This window comes from Pseudophryne corroboree, chromosome 11 (assembly GCF_028390025.1).
Source record: "Pseudophryne corroboree isolate aPseCor3 chromosome 11, aPseCor3.hap2, whole genome shotgun sequence".
Lineage (NCBI taxonomy): Eukaryota > Metazoa > Chordata > Amphibia > Anura > Myobatrachidae > Pseudophryne > Pseudophryne corroboree.
The window spans coordinates 290,045,543-290,062,660 of record NC_086454.1 but is presented as its reverse complement, the minus strand read 5'-3'; the positions used below and the strand labels follow the sequence as shown (position 1 = coordinate 290,062,660).

Below are 17,118 nucleotides of genomic sequence, written 5' to 3'. Positions count from 1 at the left end.
GCTAGTAGTGAAGATGGCGCCAAAATCTCTGTCAGGGAGTAAGGAAGAGTGAAATGCAGCTCGAGGGCGGGAACACCAGCAGTAGATGGCGCCCGGAGCTGGGGGAGGGGCTACAGGTCAGCGCCTTATCCCCTATGCTGGTACTCACCACTAGGTACTGTGGAGCCTATATAAAACGGATTTTAGGAAATCCGACCTGTGCTCCCTTGCCCTGGTGGATATAGTGGGGTCCCTGTGCAGTCCATCTCCCGGGACCGCGATTTACCGGCGGGTCCCACCTGGGGGACCCTCTTACCTCCTCCCTGATGTGCGGCCGCGGGAGTATGTAGCGCTGCTGGGGAGGTGATGGAGCCGCAGCACAGAATGTCAGACTGACAAACAGTGCTGCGGCCCTTGAAGTCTTCTTAAAAAAGCTCTTTTCAGGGCTGCCTAGCGCAGCCCCACCTGTTAGTGACCTGCTCTGCAGGCACCAACTTACAAACTGAGATCCAGTGCCTGGAGGCGGGGTTTTAGAGGAGGCGGTGCAATGCATCCTGGGAACAGTCAAAGATTGAGCCTGTTGGTGCCTCGGATCAAGATCCAATTCTACACCCTGATGTATTCCCTGTTGCAGAAAACCTAATTTTCAATATTATATACGTATTAAAAGGTTACAGTAATTCATTACAAAATATTACAGCCAAGCAAAAAGTAAACAGCTACTGACATGCATTGTGTTAAAATAAATCATGAATACTGGCTCAACGTAACACACAATAACTTTGAAGCCCGGTATCTAAGAGAGACGCTGCGTACAGCACTCTACAAGAGACTTACCTCTTTTTTCCCATCTCCATCAAAATCACATAATGCTAGTGAGCGCACATTGTCTCCTGTGACCTAAACAGAAAACAGATTGTTACCGCACACAAAGCACAAAATTGTATAAACTGTAGATGTACAGTGGGCCTAATTCAGATTGGATCGCTATTGAGATAGAAACTGCGATTTTCTCAATCCTGCTTCTGCTAAATAATGCATGCGAGGAGCCGCCCAGAAAGGAAAAGACGTCCACCGATGCAATTGCAAATTTGCATATGCATTCTCATAAGTGTGATGCATACGCAGAAATCGAGAACCATCGGCCACCATCAACAATACTGCCAATGCGAATCTGTCCCATATAGTTTAATGTTGCCTATGGGACCAGGTTCCCTGAAGGACAGGGATATACAGTAGAAGGGGAAAAGCACAATCTTTATATAAAGTGCCAAACTCATATTGGAAGCTTTATATCACCATGGCCCACACTGCATGAATGAAAAATATAGGAGGTCATTTACAACCCACATTTAAGCTGGAACTTTTAGATTTTATCCAAAAATTACTGATTTGCAAACTGAGAAAAATTTGATTTTCACTGTCAAATGAGATAAATGGGTAGAGAGGGGGCAGTTTAAGGGATGATGCACGCTTGGGTTTTGCACATCTCCGAGATGGCAGATTTCAGTTCTCTTCCTACATGTACTGTAAAGCAGTTTACATGTCTAAACGGTATTTACTGTGGGCAGGGAAGCACATTTCGTAACCAATGTAACGTAAAAGCTTTAATCAAAGTGACACATGTCAAATAACTCTCATAATTAATTTAGACCATAAATGAGGCAATAGTTTAGGCACAAATAGAAAAAGATTTTCTTTTTCCTACTTCATGGCAGCCCTTACTATGGGTTAACATCCCCTTCTCCTTAATTAGACAGGAGTTTTTTTTCTCAGGATCCCCCCACCTTGGGTATATAGCTGAACTCCTTCCCTTCCTCGTCTTTTTTTTCCTGTCTCCTTCTACTAACAGTGTGAGGTTGTTGTTTTTATAGGGCTTACCTCATGTTTTTCCCAGAATGGCCGCAGTGAAGCTGCACTCTGTGGTGGCGCCCCAGGGAGAGGCTAGACGCGGTCGCATGGTGCACTGGTATGGCAGTGAACGGGTGGTCAGTGGCCCGGTGTTCACCGCCACTGTATTGCCGGGTTCCTGCGGCTTCTGGGTGGGTGACACCCGCCGAAAGTGCCAGTGACGTGTTTAATCCCAGGTAGCATTGCGGCGGCCCACTGCGTATGTGCCCAGCTGGATCAAAGCGCAAAGGGCTAATAAAGATGGCGCCGCACACCGGGAAGTGTGGAGCAGCTTTGGAGCCCTCTGTTTACCGGAATCATGATGGAAGAGCTTTCAGAGGGCTGATTACTCATTATACATGTTAGATTAGTTAGGGTTCTGATTAGTTCATTGATTGTATTCTAGTGTGCCTATTTCTGGAGCAAAGAAGAGGAGTTGCAAGAAAAAGAATCGGTCTAGGATTTTTCCTGCATGTGATCAACCATTTTCAGGCGATGAGAATTTGTGTAATGATTGCACTAAAGAATCTGTACCTGTTGCTGATGCATCCAGTGAGTTAATAGAGTTCATGGAATGGATGCAAAAAAAATCTGGAATCTCTAACTGCTTTACATCTCCCTGGCAAAGATAATGTGCTGGCAGATTATCTAAGCAGGAAGCAAGTTCTTCCTGGAGAATGGGAGCGGAATACGAAAGTTTTCCAGGAAGTAGTGAGAAGATTTGGGTAGCCAAAGATAGATCTCATGGCAACATGTCAGAATGCAAAGGTAGCCCAAATCTTTTCCAGGTATCATCTACCTCAACAAGGGGTGTAGATGCACTCTCTCAGAATGGTTGTAAAGATGGGGTACGTGTTCCCACCTTTTGCCCTGATTACCCGCACCCTGAAGAAGATCAGGGAAGAAGGAGTGGAAGTTGTTGCAATTCTTCCCTATTGGCCAAGAAGATTTTGGTTCCAATCATTACTGAGAATGGCAGTCGGGAAACTGTGGACATTACCAATAGAGCTGGGGTTGTTGCACCAGGGTCCCCTGAGGTATATGGATCCGCAAAAGCTTCATTTGACCGCTTGGAGATTGAGAGGGAGTTATTGAGGAAGAAAGGATTATCTGATTCAATAGTCCAGCTTCTTATCCAGGCCAGAAAGAAGGTGTCTTCTAAAATCCAGTATACAGTATTACAGAATATAGAAAACTTTTGTTGCCTGGGCAAATGATATGTTCAATGTAATGAAAGCTGAGATACCACAGGTCCTCCAATTTCTGCATGATGGGTTTGCTAAAGGTTTGGCAGGATCTACAATCAAGGTTCAAATAGTGGCCTTAATTTTCTGTCCAGCAGAACACTTATCAGAGGATGAGTTGGTAAAGAAGTTCTGCCAGGCAATAAGAAGAATAAGTCCTCGTTTTAGTTCAGTGTTACCATTATGGGACTTGACTTTAGGGGGTGATTCTGAGTTGATCGTAGCCCTTTACGATCATGACCCTAGACATGCGGGGGATGCCCAGCACAGGACTATCCCGCCCCGCAGAAGTGCCGGCCCCCGCAGAAGTGCAAAAGCATCGCACAGCGGGCGATGCTTTTGCACTTTAGGAGTAGCTCCCGGCCAGCGCAACTTTAGCGTCACGCAGCTGCTGCAGCTCACCCCCCGCATGGTCCAGCCACGCCTGCGTTGGCCAGACTGCTCCCATGAAACAGTGGCCAAACGTCAATCAGGCAGAGACGATCGTAGTGCATCGATGGCCTCCAGCCGTCTAGCATGCGCAGTTTTGACCCGATCGCACCGCTGCAATAAACTGCAGCATGCAATCGGGTCAGAATGACCCCCTTCGTTCTTAACACTTTAATGAAGCATCCTTTTGAGCCATTGGAAAAAATTAATGTGAAACTATTAACTTGGATGGTTGTGTTTCTCAGGGCTATTACTTCTGCGAGGAGTGTCAGTGAATTGCAAGCATTGTGGGCAGAAGAACCGTATTTAAGGATCTTTCCAGATAAGGTTGTTCTGAGAATGAACACATCTTTTCTACCGAAGGTAGTGTCAACCTTTCATATTAATCAGGAAATAGTCCTGCCATCATTCTTCTCTCAACCAGCTAGTGAGAAAGAAGAAGAGTTACATATGTTGGATCTTGTAAGAGCAATATCAATATATTTAGAGAGGATGAAGAAGTTCAGAAGGACAAAGAATCTCTTTATCATACCAGCAGGAGCATGTAGAGGTTGTGCACCAACGAAATAGACCATCACAAGATGGATAAAGGAAGTGATTTCATTAGTGTACCAGAAGAATGGTCGTAAGATTCCAGATGGTATCAAGGCACGCTAAACAAGGGCAGTTTCAGTTTCATGGGCTAAGAAGGCGCAGGTGTCGATCAAGGATACCTGTGCGGCTGCCAAATGGTCATCGATGCATACTTTTTCTAAACAGTATGCTCTAGATATTGCTAATGCTCACTTTGGAGACCAAGTTCTTGGTATGAATAAAAATTACTTAAGCATGATTACTAAGTTGTGGATTGTGATTATTGCTGTCCCTCCCATGTTTAGGCTTTGGTATATCCCATAGTAGGGCTGCAATGCAGTAGGAAAAAGAAAACAGCAGATTATACTTACGACAATTCCTTTTCTTTGAAATACTTCATGGCAGCCCATGAATTGCCCTCCATGTTGTCAGTGTTTTTTTTTCTAGAATCTCTTATACGGAGACGGCCAAAGACAAGGAGGAAGGGGAGGAGTACAGCTATATACCCAAGGTGGGCGGATCCTGAGAAAAACCTCCTGTCTAATTAAGGAGAAGGGGATGTTTACCCATAGTAAGGGCTGCCATGAAATATTTCAAAGAAAAAATATTATAGTAAATATAATTTGCTGTTTTTTTAAATATTAGGCACTCCCGGGTTAGTTAGGCTGCGGTGATGGGAGGGTTAGGCTGCAGGAAGGGAGGGTTAGGACGCTATTGGAGGACGGTAAGTACACTTACCTAGCCCCTGTTGGGATTCTCTCCATCACGGTCGGTCTTCTGACCGCTGGCATCCTGAACCCTGGCAAACAGTATCACACCCGAAAAAATATCATCACAATAACCTATAATGCTATTTTTTTCTCACCGTCCAAAACATGTCATTCCCTTTACAGTCGAATCCTTGCAAGGCACAGTTTCCACCAACGATCGCAAGGGGAGAACTGATATCTCCTAAGGACCCAAGAACCACAGCATTGGCTCCATCTACAATCTAAATGATGTTTAAAAGGGAGGAAATTTCCATTATAAATGACATATTGTTATTTTGTTTTTCTGTGTGTAATGCCAATATTTTCCACAGCTCTGATCAAGTATAAGAGGAAGCCATACTGAAATAAAGGCCTAAGGGTGGTGTCACACAGGTTTCTTACTCCACATTTGAAGTGCAGCAAATAATTGCTCCTAGCTGGAATCAATCATTTCTAGGAGTAAAAAAAAAAAAAAAAAAAAAAAAAAAAGAGGATTTTAATTACCTACGGTAAATCCTTTTCTCGTAGTCCATAAGGGATACTGGGGACCTTAGTACAATGGGGTATAGATGGGGTCCAAAGGAGCCGGTGCACTTTACATTTCTTCCACAGGATGTGCTGGCTCCTCCCCTCTATGCCATCCCCTACAGCTCAGTCTAGGACAACTGTGCCCGAAGGAGATGGACATACTTGAGAGGAGGATACATGACAAACAATGAGTGGTGAGATTAACGAGCCAGCACACAACAAAACAATGAGCTATCAACAGCTAGCAAAACACAACAGAAACAGCTGTTGAAACAACTTCACACAAGAACAAAACCTTGCAGGAAAGTCGCAGCACAGAGGCGGGCACCCAGTATCCCTTATGGACTACGAGAAAAGGATTTACCGGTAGGTAAATAAAATCCTCGTTTCTCTATCATCCATAAGGAATACTGGGGACCTTAATACAATGAGGACGTCACAAAGCTCCCAAACAGGGTGGGAACGTGCCAAGACGCCTGCAACACTGTACGTCCAAACTGGACATCCTCTGCAGCCAGGGTATCAAACCTGTAAAATTTGACAAACGTGTTTGTCCCTGACCAGGTGGCGGCCCGACAGTTGTAGGGCTGAAATTCCCCGGGCAGCCGCCCAGGAGGAACCCACAAACCTTGTGGAGTGGGCCGTGATAGACCGAGGAATAGGCAAGGCCGCAGAAGCGCAGGCCTGTTGAACAGTAAGCCTAATCCAATGGGCAATGGACTACTTTGAAGCAGGACGACCCTTTTTGAGAGCATCATACAGCACAAAGAGGAATGAGATTTTCTGACAGCAGCAATCCTCTTGACATACATTCTCAGGACTGGCACCACATCCAATGACTCAGGAACTGAGGAAGAGGCTGAAGCTGCCGGAAACCACAATAGGCTGATTCAAGTGGAATGCAGATACCACTTTAGGTAGGAACTGTTGTCGCGTCCGGAGTTCCACTCTGTCCACATGAAAGACCAAGTAGGGACTTTTACAGGACAAATCACCAAGTTCGGAGACACGCCTAGCGGAAGCCAAGGCTAGGAGCAGAACCATCTTCCACGTAAGGTATTTGTCCTCCACCAACATCAGAGGTTCCATCCAAGAGGACTGTAGAAAGGACAAAACCACGTTTAGATCCCAAGATGCCGTGGGCGGCACAAAAATAAGAATTTACTCACCGGTAATTCTATTTCTCGTAGTCCGTAGTGGATGCTGGGACTCCGTAAGGACCATGGGGAATAGCGGCTCCGCAGGAGACTGGGCACAACTATAAAGAAAGCTTTAGGTCTAACTGGTGTGCACTGGCTCCTCCCACTATGACCCTCCTCCAGACTTCAGTTAGGATACTGTGCCCGGAAGAGCTGACACAAGAAGGAAGGATTTTGAATCCCGGGTAAGACTCATACCAGCCACACCAATCACACCGTATAACTCGTGATACAATACCCAGTTAACAGTATGATAACAACTGAGCCTCTCAACAGATGGCTCAACAATAACCCTTTAGTTAAGCAATAACTATATACAAGTATTGCAGACAATCCGCACTTGGGATGGGCGCCCAGCATCCACTACGGACTACGAGAAATAGAATTACCGGTGAGTAAATTCTTATTTTCTCTAACGTCCTAAGTGGATGCCGGGACTCCTTAAGGACCATGGGGATTATACCAAAGCTCCCAAACGGGCGGGAGAGTGCGGATGACTCTGCAGCACCGAATGGGCAAACTCTAGGTCCTCCTTAGCCAGGGTGTCAAACTTGTAGAATTTAGCAAACGTGTTTGACCCCGACCAAGTAGCTGCTCGGCAAAGTTGAAGAGCCGAGACCCCTCGGGCAGCCGCCCAAGAAGAGCCCACCTTCCTCGTGGAATGGGCTTTCACTGATTTAGGATGCGGCAGTCCAGCCGCAGAATGTGCAAGCTGAATCGTACTACAGATCCAGCGAGCAATAGTCTGCTTTGAAGCAGGTGCACCCAACTTGTTGGGCGCATACAGGATAAATAGCGAGTCAGTCTTTCTGACTCCAGCTGTCCTGGAAACATATATTTTCAGGGCCCTGACTACGTCCAACAACTTGGAAGCCTCCAAGTCTTTAGTAGCCGCAGGCACCACGATAGGTTGGTTCAGATGAAACGCTGATACCACTTTAGGGAGAAACTGGGGACGAGTCCTCAATTCTGCCCTATCCATATGGAAAATCAGATAAGGGCTTTTACATGACAAAGCCGCCAATTCTGATACACGCCTGGCCGAAGCCAAGGCCAACAACATGACCACTTTCCACGTGAGATATTTCAAATCCACGGTTTTAAGTGGCTCAAACCAATGTGACTTTAGGAAATCTAACACCACGTTGAGATCCCAAAGGTGCCACTGGAGGCACAAAAGGGGGCTGAATATGCAGCACTCCCTTAACAAAAGTCTGAACTTCAGGTAGTGAAGCTAGTTCTCTCTGGAAGAAAATCGATAGAGCCGAAATCTGGACCTTAATGGAACCCAATTTTAGGCCCATAGTCACCCCTGACTGTAGAAAGTGTAGGAAACGGCCCAGCTGAAATTCTTCCGTTGGGGCCTTCCTGGCCTCACACCACGCAACATATTTTCGCCATATGCGGTGATAATGGTTTGCGGTTACTTCTTTCCTAGCTTTAATCAGCGTAGGAATGACTTCCTCCGGAATGCCCTTTTCCTTCAGGATCCGGTGTTCAACCGCCATGCCGTCAAACGCAGCCGCGGTAAGTCTTGGAACAGACAGGGCCCCTGCTGCAGCAGGTCTTGTCTGAGCGGTAGAGGCCATGGGTCCTCTGAGATCATTTCTTGAAGTTCTGGGTACCAAGCTCTTCTTGGCCAATCCGGAACAATGAGTATAGTTCTTACTCCTCTTCTCCTTATTATCCTCAGTACCTTTGGTATAAGAGGAAGAGGAGGGAACACATAAACCGACCGGTACACCCACGGTGTCACTAGAGCGTCCACAGCTATCGCCTGCGGGTCTCTTGAGCTGGCGCAATACTTTTCTAGCTTTTTGTTTAGGCGGGACGCCATCATGTCCACCTGTGGCCTTTCCCAACGGTTTATAATCAGTTGGAAGACTTCTGGATGAAGTCCCCACTCTCCCGGGTGGAGGTCGTGCCTGCTGAGGAAGTCTGCTTCCCAGTTGTCCACTCCCGGAATGAACACTGCTGACAGTGCTAATACGTGATTTTCCGCCCATCGGAGAATCCTTGTGGCTTCTGCCATCGCCGTCCTGCTTCTCGTGCCGCCCTGTCGGTTTACATGGGCGACCGCCATGATGTTGTCTGACTGGATCAGTACCGGTTGGTTTTGAAGCAGGGGTTTTGCCTGACTTAGGGTATTGTAAATGGCCCTTAGTTCCAGAATATTTATGTGCAGGGAAGTCTCCTGACTTGACCATAGTCCTTGGAAGTTTCTTCCCTGTGTGACTGCTCCCCAGCCTCGAAGGCTGGCATCCGTGGTCACCAGGACCCAGTCCTGTATGCCGAATCTGCGGCCCTCTTGAAGATGAGCACTCTGCAGCCACCACAGCAGAGACACCCTTGTCCTTGGAGACAGGGTTATCAGACGATGCATCTGAAGATGCGATCCGGACCACTTGTCCAACAGGTCCCACTGAAAGGTTCTTGCATGAAACCTGCCGAATGGAATCGCTTCGTAGGAAGCTACCATTTTTCCCAGGATCCGCGTGCAGTGATGCACCGACACCTGTTTTGGTTTTAGGAGGCCTCTGACTAGAGTTGACAGCTCCTTGGCCTTCTCCTCCGGGAGAAACACTTTTCTCTGTTCTGTGTCCAGAACCATCCCCAGGAACAGTAGACATGTCGAAGGGACCAGCTGTGACTTTGGAATATTTAGAATCCAGCCGTGCTGTTGTAGCACTTCCCGAGATAGTGCTACCCCGACCAACAACTGCTCTCTGGACCTCGCCTTTATCAGGAGATCGTCCAAGTACGGGATAATTAAAACTCCCTTCTTTCGAAGGAGTATCATCATTTCGGCCATTACCTTGGTAAAGACCCTCGGAGCCGTGGATAGACCGAACGGCAACGTCTGGAATTGGTAATGACAATCTTGTACCACAAATCTGAGGTACTCCTGGTGAGGATGGTAAATGGGGACATGCAGGTAAGCATCCTTGATGTCCAGTGATACCATGTAATCTCCCTCGTCCAGGCTTGCAATAACCGCCCTGAGCGATTCCATCTTGAACTTGAATTTTTTTATATATGTGTTCAAGGATTTCAAATTTAAAATGGGTCTCACCGAACCGTCCGGTTTCGGTACCACAAACATTGTGGAATAGTAACCCCTTCCTTGTTGAAGTAGGGGCACCTTTACTATCACTTGTTGTGAATACAGCTTGTGAATTGCCTGTAACACTGCCTCCCTGCCTGAGGGAGTGGTTGGCAAGGCAGATTTGAGGAAACGGCGGGGGGGAGACGTCTCGAATTCCAGCTTGTACCCCTGAGATACTACTTGAAGGATCCAGGGATCCACCCGTGAGCGAGCCCACTGATTGCTGAAATATTTGAGACGGGCCCCCACCGTACCTGGCTCCGCCTGTGAAGCCCCAGCGTCATGCTGTGGACTTAGATGAAGCGGGGGAGGACTTTTGCTCCTGGGAACTGGCTGTATGCTGCAGCTTCTTTCCCCTACCTCTGCCTCTGGGCAGAAAGGACGCGCCTTTAACCCGCTTGCCCCTATTGGGCCGAAAGGACTGTACCTGATAATACGGTGCTTTCTTTGGTTGTGAGGGAACATGGGGTAAAAATGTAGACTTCCCAGCTGTTGCTGTGGAAACGAGGTCCGAGAGACCATCCCCGAACAACTCCTCACCCTTATAAGGCAGAACTTCCATGTGTCGTTTGGAATCTGCATCTCCTGTCCACTGCCGAGTCCATAACCCTCTCCTGGCAGAAATGGACATTGCACTAATTTTGGATGCCAGCCGGCAAATATCCCTCTGTGCATTCCTCATGTATAAAAGTGCGTCTTTTATATGCTCTACGTTTAGCAATATAGTGTCCCTGTCTAGGGTATCTATATTTTCTGACAGGGAATCTGACCACGCAGCAGCAGCACTGCACATCCAGGCTGAAGCAATAGCCGGTCTCAGTATAACACCTGTGTGTGTATATATAGATTTCAGGATAGCCTCCTGCTTTCTATCAGCAGATTCCTTCAGGGCGGCCGTATCCGGAGACGGTAGTGCCACCTTCTTTGACAAGCGTGTGAGCGCTTTATCCACTCTAGGGGATGTTTCCCAGCGTGACCTATCCTCTGGCGGGAAAGGGTACGCCATCAGTAACCTCTTAGAAATTACCAGCTTTTTATCAGGGGAAGCCCACGCTTCTTCACACACTTCATTTAACTCTTCAGATGGAGGAAAAGCTACTGGTAGTTTTTTCTCTCCAAACATAATACCCTTTTTTGTGGTACCGGGGGTAACATCAGAAATGTGCAACACATTTTTCATTGCCTCAATCATGTAACGTGTGGCCCTACTGGAAGTTACATTAGTCTCATCGTCGTCGACACTGGAGTCAGTATCCGTGTCGACATCTGTGTCTGTCATCTGAGGTAGCGGGCGTTTTAGAGCCCCTGATGACTTTTGAGACGCCTGGGCAGGCACAGGCTGAGAAGCCGGCTGTCCCACATTAGGTATGTCGTCAAACCTTTTATGCAAGGAGTCGACACTATCGCGTAATTCCTTCCACAGCACCATCCACTCAGGTGTCGACCCCGCAGGGGGTGACATCACGTTTACAGGCATTTGCTCCGCCTCCACATAAGCCTCCTCATCAAACATGTCGACACAGCCGTACCGACACACCGCAAACACACAGGGAATGCTCTGACAGAGGACAGGACCCCACAAAGCCCTTTGGGGAGACAGAGAGAGAGTATGCCAGCACACACCAGAGCGCTATATAACACAGGGATCCCACTATAAATGAGTGTTTTCCCTTATAGCTGCTTTTTTATATATCATATATATATATATCTATACTGCGCCTAAATTTAGTGCCCCCCCTCTCTTTTTTACCCTTCTGTAGTGTTCAGACTGTAGGGGAGAGCCAGGGAGCTTCCTTCCAGCGGAGCTGTGAGGGAAAAATGGCGCCAGTGTGCTGAGGGAGATGGCCCCGCCCCTTTATCGGCGGACTTTCTCCCGCTTTTTCTGTAATACTGGCAGGGGTAATTTTACATCTATATAGCCTCTAGGACTATATATGATGTATATTTGCCAGCCAAGGTGTCATATATTGCCCTCAGGGCGCCCCCCCCCCAGCGCCCTGCACCCATCAGTGACCGGAGTGTGAGGTGTACATGAGGAGCAATGGCGCACAGCTGCAGTGTTGTGCGCTACCTTGGTGAAGACCGAAGTCTTCTGCCGCTGATTTTCCGGACCTCTTCGTTTCTTCTGGCTCTGTAAGGGGGACGGCGGCGCGGCTCCGGGAACGAACACCAAGGTCGGGTCCTGCGGTCGATCCCTCTGGAGCTAATGGTGTCCAGTAGCCTAAGAAGCCCAAACTACCACCTGTTAGGTAGGTTTGCTTCTTCTCCCCTTAGTCCCTCGCTGCAGTGAGTCTGTTGCCAGCAGATCTCACTGTAAAATAAAAAACCTAAATATACTTTCTTTCTAGGAGCTCAGGAGAGCCCCTAGTGTGCATCCAGCTCAGCTGGGCACAAGATTCTAACTGAGGTCTGGAGGAGGGTCATAGTGGGAGGAGCCAGTGCACACCAGTTAGACCTAAAGCTTTCTTTATAGTTGTGCCCAGTCTCCTGCGGAGCTGCTATTCCCCATGGTCCTTACGGAGTCCCAGCATCCACTTAGGACGTTAGAGAAAGGAGGTTGTATGTGCAGGACACCCTGCAGGAATATCTGGACTTCAGGCAAAGCTGCCAGTTTTTTCAGAAAGAAAAAGGGCAAGGCTGAGATCTGAACCTTTATGGAGCCCATATCCACACCAGCCTGTAAGAAACAAAGAAAGCGCCCCAGGTTGAAATCTGCAGGAGGATATTTTCGGACCTCACACCAGGAGACGTATCGTTTCCAGATATGGTGGTAGTGCTTCGACGTAACCGGTTTTCTGGCTTGAATCATGGTGGTAATAACTTTTCCCGGGATGCCCTTCTCAGCTAGAAGGTTCCGCTAAACTGCCATGCCATCAAGCGAAGCCGCTGTAAGTCCGGGTAGACGAACGGTCCTTGTTGAAGAAGATCTTCCCTTAGCGGTAGGGGCCAGGGGTCTTCTATGGCCATCTCCAGAAGATCCACGTACCAACCCCTCAGAAGCCAGTCTGGGACGTAACAAACCCTCAGAGGCCAGTCTGGGGCGATGAGAATCGCCTAATCTCCCTCTCTTTTGATTCGCTTTAGAACCTTGGGGAGCAACGGAATCGGAGGAAACAAGTACACCTGCTGGTGTCGTCAGTGCATCCACTGCCGATGGCAGAGGGTCCCTCGTTCTGGAACAATAACACTGAAGCTTGCTGTTGAGTCGAGAGGCCATCAGATGGATCTGTGGGCAGCCCCACAGATCTGTTATCAGTTGAAACACCTGAGGGTGAAGACCCCACTCTCCTGGGTGGAGGTCGCGACGGCTGAGGAAGTCTTCTTCCCAGTTATTGACTCCTGGAATTAATATGGCCGACACCGCCCTTGCATTCTGTTCGGCCCAGCTGAGAATCTTGGATACCTCCCTCATGCAGGCCCTGCTCTTTGTTCCACCTTGCCGATTGACGTAAGCCACAGCTGTGGCGTTGTCCGACTGTACCTGAATGGCCAGGCCTTGAAGCAGATGAGCTGCCTGTAGCAGAGCATTGTAGATCGCTCCGAGTTCCAGTATGTTTATAGGGAGGCGGCTTTCGAGGAGTGACCACCGGCCCTGGAACGGTTGTCCCTGGGTTACCGTTTCCCAGCCCCGAAGGCTGGCATCTGTGGTCAAGCTAATCCAATCCTGGATCCCGAAGCTCTGCCCCTTCAAGAGGTTGGAGGATTGCAACCACCACAGGAGGGAGATCCTGGCCTGCAGTGAGAGACGTATGACCTGGTGCATCTGCAGATGTGAACCCGACCATTTCTTCAGGAGATCCAGTTGAAATACCCTCGTATGGAATCTGCCAAATTGAATGCCCTCGAAGGAGGCCACCATCTTCCCCAACAGATGGGTGCAGAGATGTACCGAGACCCGGTCTTTCTGCAGAATGGCTGAACGAACTCCTGAATTGCGTTTGCCTTTTCCGTAGGGAGAAAGACCTTGTAAGCCACTGTGTCCAGGATCATCCCAAGAAACTTGAGACGCTGGGTTGGGTCCAGGTGGGACTTTTGAAAGTTCAGAATCCACCCGTGGCCTGATAGCAGGGATGTAGTGCCAGAGAAGCTGTCCAGCAGTACTTCCTTCGATCTTGCTTTGATCAGCAGATTGTCCAGGTAGGGGACAATGTCCACACCTTCAATTGTGAGTTGGAACATCATTTCCGCCATAACTTTGGTGAAAACCCTTGGGGCCATGGATAGGCTGAAGGGCAGCGACTGGAACTGGTAATGTTCCTGCAGCAGAGCAAACCTGAGGTAAGCTTGATGAGGCGGCCATATCGGTATATGGAGGTAAGCATCCTTTATATCCAAGCAGACCAAGAACTATCCCTCCTCCAGACCTGAGATCACTGCTCTCAGAGACTCCATTTTGAAAAGGAAAACCTGCAGATATGGGTTTAACGATTTGAGGTTCAAAATGGGTCTCACTGAACCGTCCGGTTTTGGTGTCACAAAAAGGCTTGGAGTAGCATCCCTAGCCTTGTTGTTGAGGTGGCACAGGAACAATGACCTGTGTCTGAGCTAACTTTTGAATGTTCTCCTGCAACGTAAGGCGCATGGTTTCTGAAGCTGGTAAACCCAACTTGAAGAACATGAGAGGTGGAAGACGTTTGAATTCCAGCTTGTAGCCTTGGGAGATCAGATCTTTTACCCAGGCGTCCTGGCAGGAGCTGCTCCAGATGGAGCTGAAGAATCTCAGACGAGCTCCCACCCTGAGGTCCCCCTGGAGTGGAGGGACACCGTCATGCTGAGGGTTTGGAGAAGACAGAGCTGACGCCCTGTTCCCGGGAAGCGGAGGTGGCAGGTTTCCGAGACTTACCTCCTGAACCTCGTGCCACACTTGAGGCACCTCGCGCCTTACCTTTAAAGCACGGCGTCTGAAAGGACTGCAGAGACGGCCCAGTGTAGGAACTTCTAGCTGGTGGAGCAGCCGGGAGAGGTACGTGGACTTACCAGCAGTAGCCTTCGAAATCCAGGTATCCAATTCACCCCCGAACAGCCAATCTCTTGTGAAGGGTAAGGCTTCCACACTCTTTTTTGACTCCTCGTCCGGCAGCCACTGATGTAACCATAACGCTCTGCGTGCGGAAACCGCTATGGTAGCAGTATGGGCACTTATTACCCCAATATCTTTGATGGTATCACAGAGGAAGCGGGCAGACTCCTGTACGTACTGTATTAGTATCACCATATCAGCTAGGAACTTGTCCCCAGCAAGGCTCTCTTGGATGTTACCGGTCCAAATATAAATGGCATGTGTCACCCAACAACACGCAATAACAGGCCTCTGGGAGGCCCCCGCTGCAACATAAATAGATTTTAAAGTAGTTTCTATTTTCCTGTCTGTGGGTTCCTTTAAGGCAGTAGCCCCAGGAACCAGCAGTACTGTCTTATTTGACAGACGCGATACTAATGCATCGACAGCAGGGGTAGGTTCCCAGACCTTGCGCCCCTCTTGTGCAAAAGGGAAGGTGGCCATCCATTTCTTTGATACCTGGAATTTCTTATCCGGAGTTGCCCATGGCTCTCTAAAGAGATCATCCAGTTCCTTAGAGCCAGGAAATGTGACCTGTAGCTTTTTCTGTGATGAGAAAATAGGATTTTAATTACCTACCAGTAAATCCTTTTCTCGTAGTCCGTAAGGGATACTGGGAATCCATTTAGTACCATGGGGTATAGACGGGTCCACTAGGAGCCATGGGCACTTTAAGAGATTGATAGTGTGTGCTGGCTCCTCCCTCTATGCCCCTCCTACCAGACTCAGTCTAGGAAACTGTGCCAGTTGAGACGGACATACTTTGAGAGAATGATAGATAAGAAAAGTGGTGAGATTATGACCCAGCACACACAGAACAAGAGTAAAGCCTTGCTAACCAATCTTGAAACAGGAACAGCAACAGCTGATAAACCAGAATACTTAACCAAGTAACAGTGTAGGAAGAACGAAGCACTAGGCGGGCGCCCAGTATCCTCTACGGACTACGAGAAAAGGATTTACTGGTAGGTAATTAAAATCCTATTTTCTCTTATGTCCCAGGGCAGGGGTGGCCAACTAGTCAGAGACAAAGAGCCAAGAAATCTTGTTAGGTACATCAAAGAGCCGACTTCGAGCCGAAGGCGCACTTGCAAAAATGGGGTGTGACCTTGTGCCAACTAGGCCACGCCCCTGGTATAAAATACATTGAAAAAGCCAGATCCAACATAAAATACAATGAAAAAGCCACTTCTACATCAAATAATTGAAAAAGCCAGATCCGCATGAAATATATTGAAAAGTCAGAGTCACATAATACACTTCAGTTCTCCCATGTGTCACTCCAGCCAGCAGCCTCTTGTGTCACTCCAGATATCTCCCCCATGTGTATTTGGCTCCCTCAGTTCTCAGTCTACGTAGTGCTGCTGCATGTCTGGCTGGAGTGCAGCAGTTTACAGATCTCTTGTGGTCACGTGACTTTGAGTGTTGGGAGCCACACTTGAATGAAGAAAGAGCCGCATGTGGCTCAAGAGCCACGCGTTGGCCACCACTGTCCTAGGGGATACTGGGAATCCATTTAGTACCATGGGGAAGTACTAAAGCTCCCAAACAGGGTGGGAGAGTGCTGAGGTTCCTGCAGAACTGATTGACCAAACTGAAGGTCCTCAGAGGCCAAGGTATCGAACTTACAAAACTTAGCAAACGTGTTCGAACCTGACCAAGTAGCTGCTCGGCAGAGCTGTAAAGCCGAGACACCCCAGGCAGCCTCCCTAGAAGACCCCACCGACCTAGTACAGTGGGTCCGAACAGATTTTGGAACCGACAAGCCTGTCGTGGAATAAGCATGCTGGATAGTGAGCCTGATCCAGTGTGCAATTGACTGCATTGAAGCAGGATACCCAATTTTATTGGGATCATAGAGAATGAACAGCGAGTCCGATTTCCTGTTCTCTTTAAATACACCTTCAAAGCCCTCACAACATCCATAGAATTTGAAGTAGCAGAGGTGTCCGTAACAACCGGAACCACAATAGGTTGGTTGATGTGAAACAAAGACACCACCTTAGGAAGAAATTGCTGACGAGTTCTGAGTTCAGCTCTGTCCTCATGGAAAATTAGGTAGGGACTCTTGTAAGACAACACCCCCAACTCCGATACACGTCTTGCTGAAGCAAAGGCCAACAGTGTGACGGTCTTCCACGTAAGGTACTTTACATCAACCTCCTGTAACGGTTCAAACCAGTCCGAATGGAGGAACTGCAGCACCAAACTGAGATCCCAAGGTGCCGTGGGGGGCACAAAGGGAGGTTGGATGTGCAGAACACCTTTCAGAACATCTGGACCTCAAGGAGAAAAGCCAATTGTTTCTGAAAGAAAATAGACAAGGCCGAAATCTGTACTTTTATGGAACCTAGACGTAGGC

At 48.3% G+C, this 17,118-nt stretch overlaps 1 protein-coding gene across 4 annotated transcripts in view; it reads right to left on the bottom strand.

The window, feature by feature from the left end:
• BBS2 (Bardet-Biedl syndrome 2) overlaps positions 1-17,118 on the bottom strand; it is a 240,030-nt gene that overhangs the window by 75,035 nt on the left and 147,877 nt on the right. For all 4 annotated transcript variants that reach the window (XM_063945436.1, XM_063945438.1, XM_063945435.1 and 1 more), the window contains exons 4-5: positions 4,981-5,106; positions 817-879 (exon numbers count right to left, since the gene is read on the bottom strand). In XM_063945436.1, the coding sequence (XP_063801506.1) occupies positions 817-879; positions 4,981-5,106 (189 nt within the window). The remainder of the gene's footprint in view (positions 1-816; positions 880-4,980; positions 5,107-17,118) is intronic.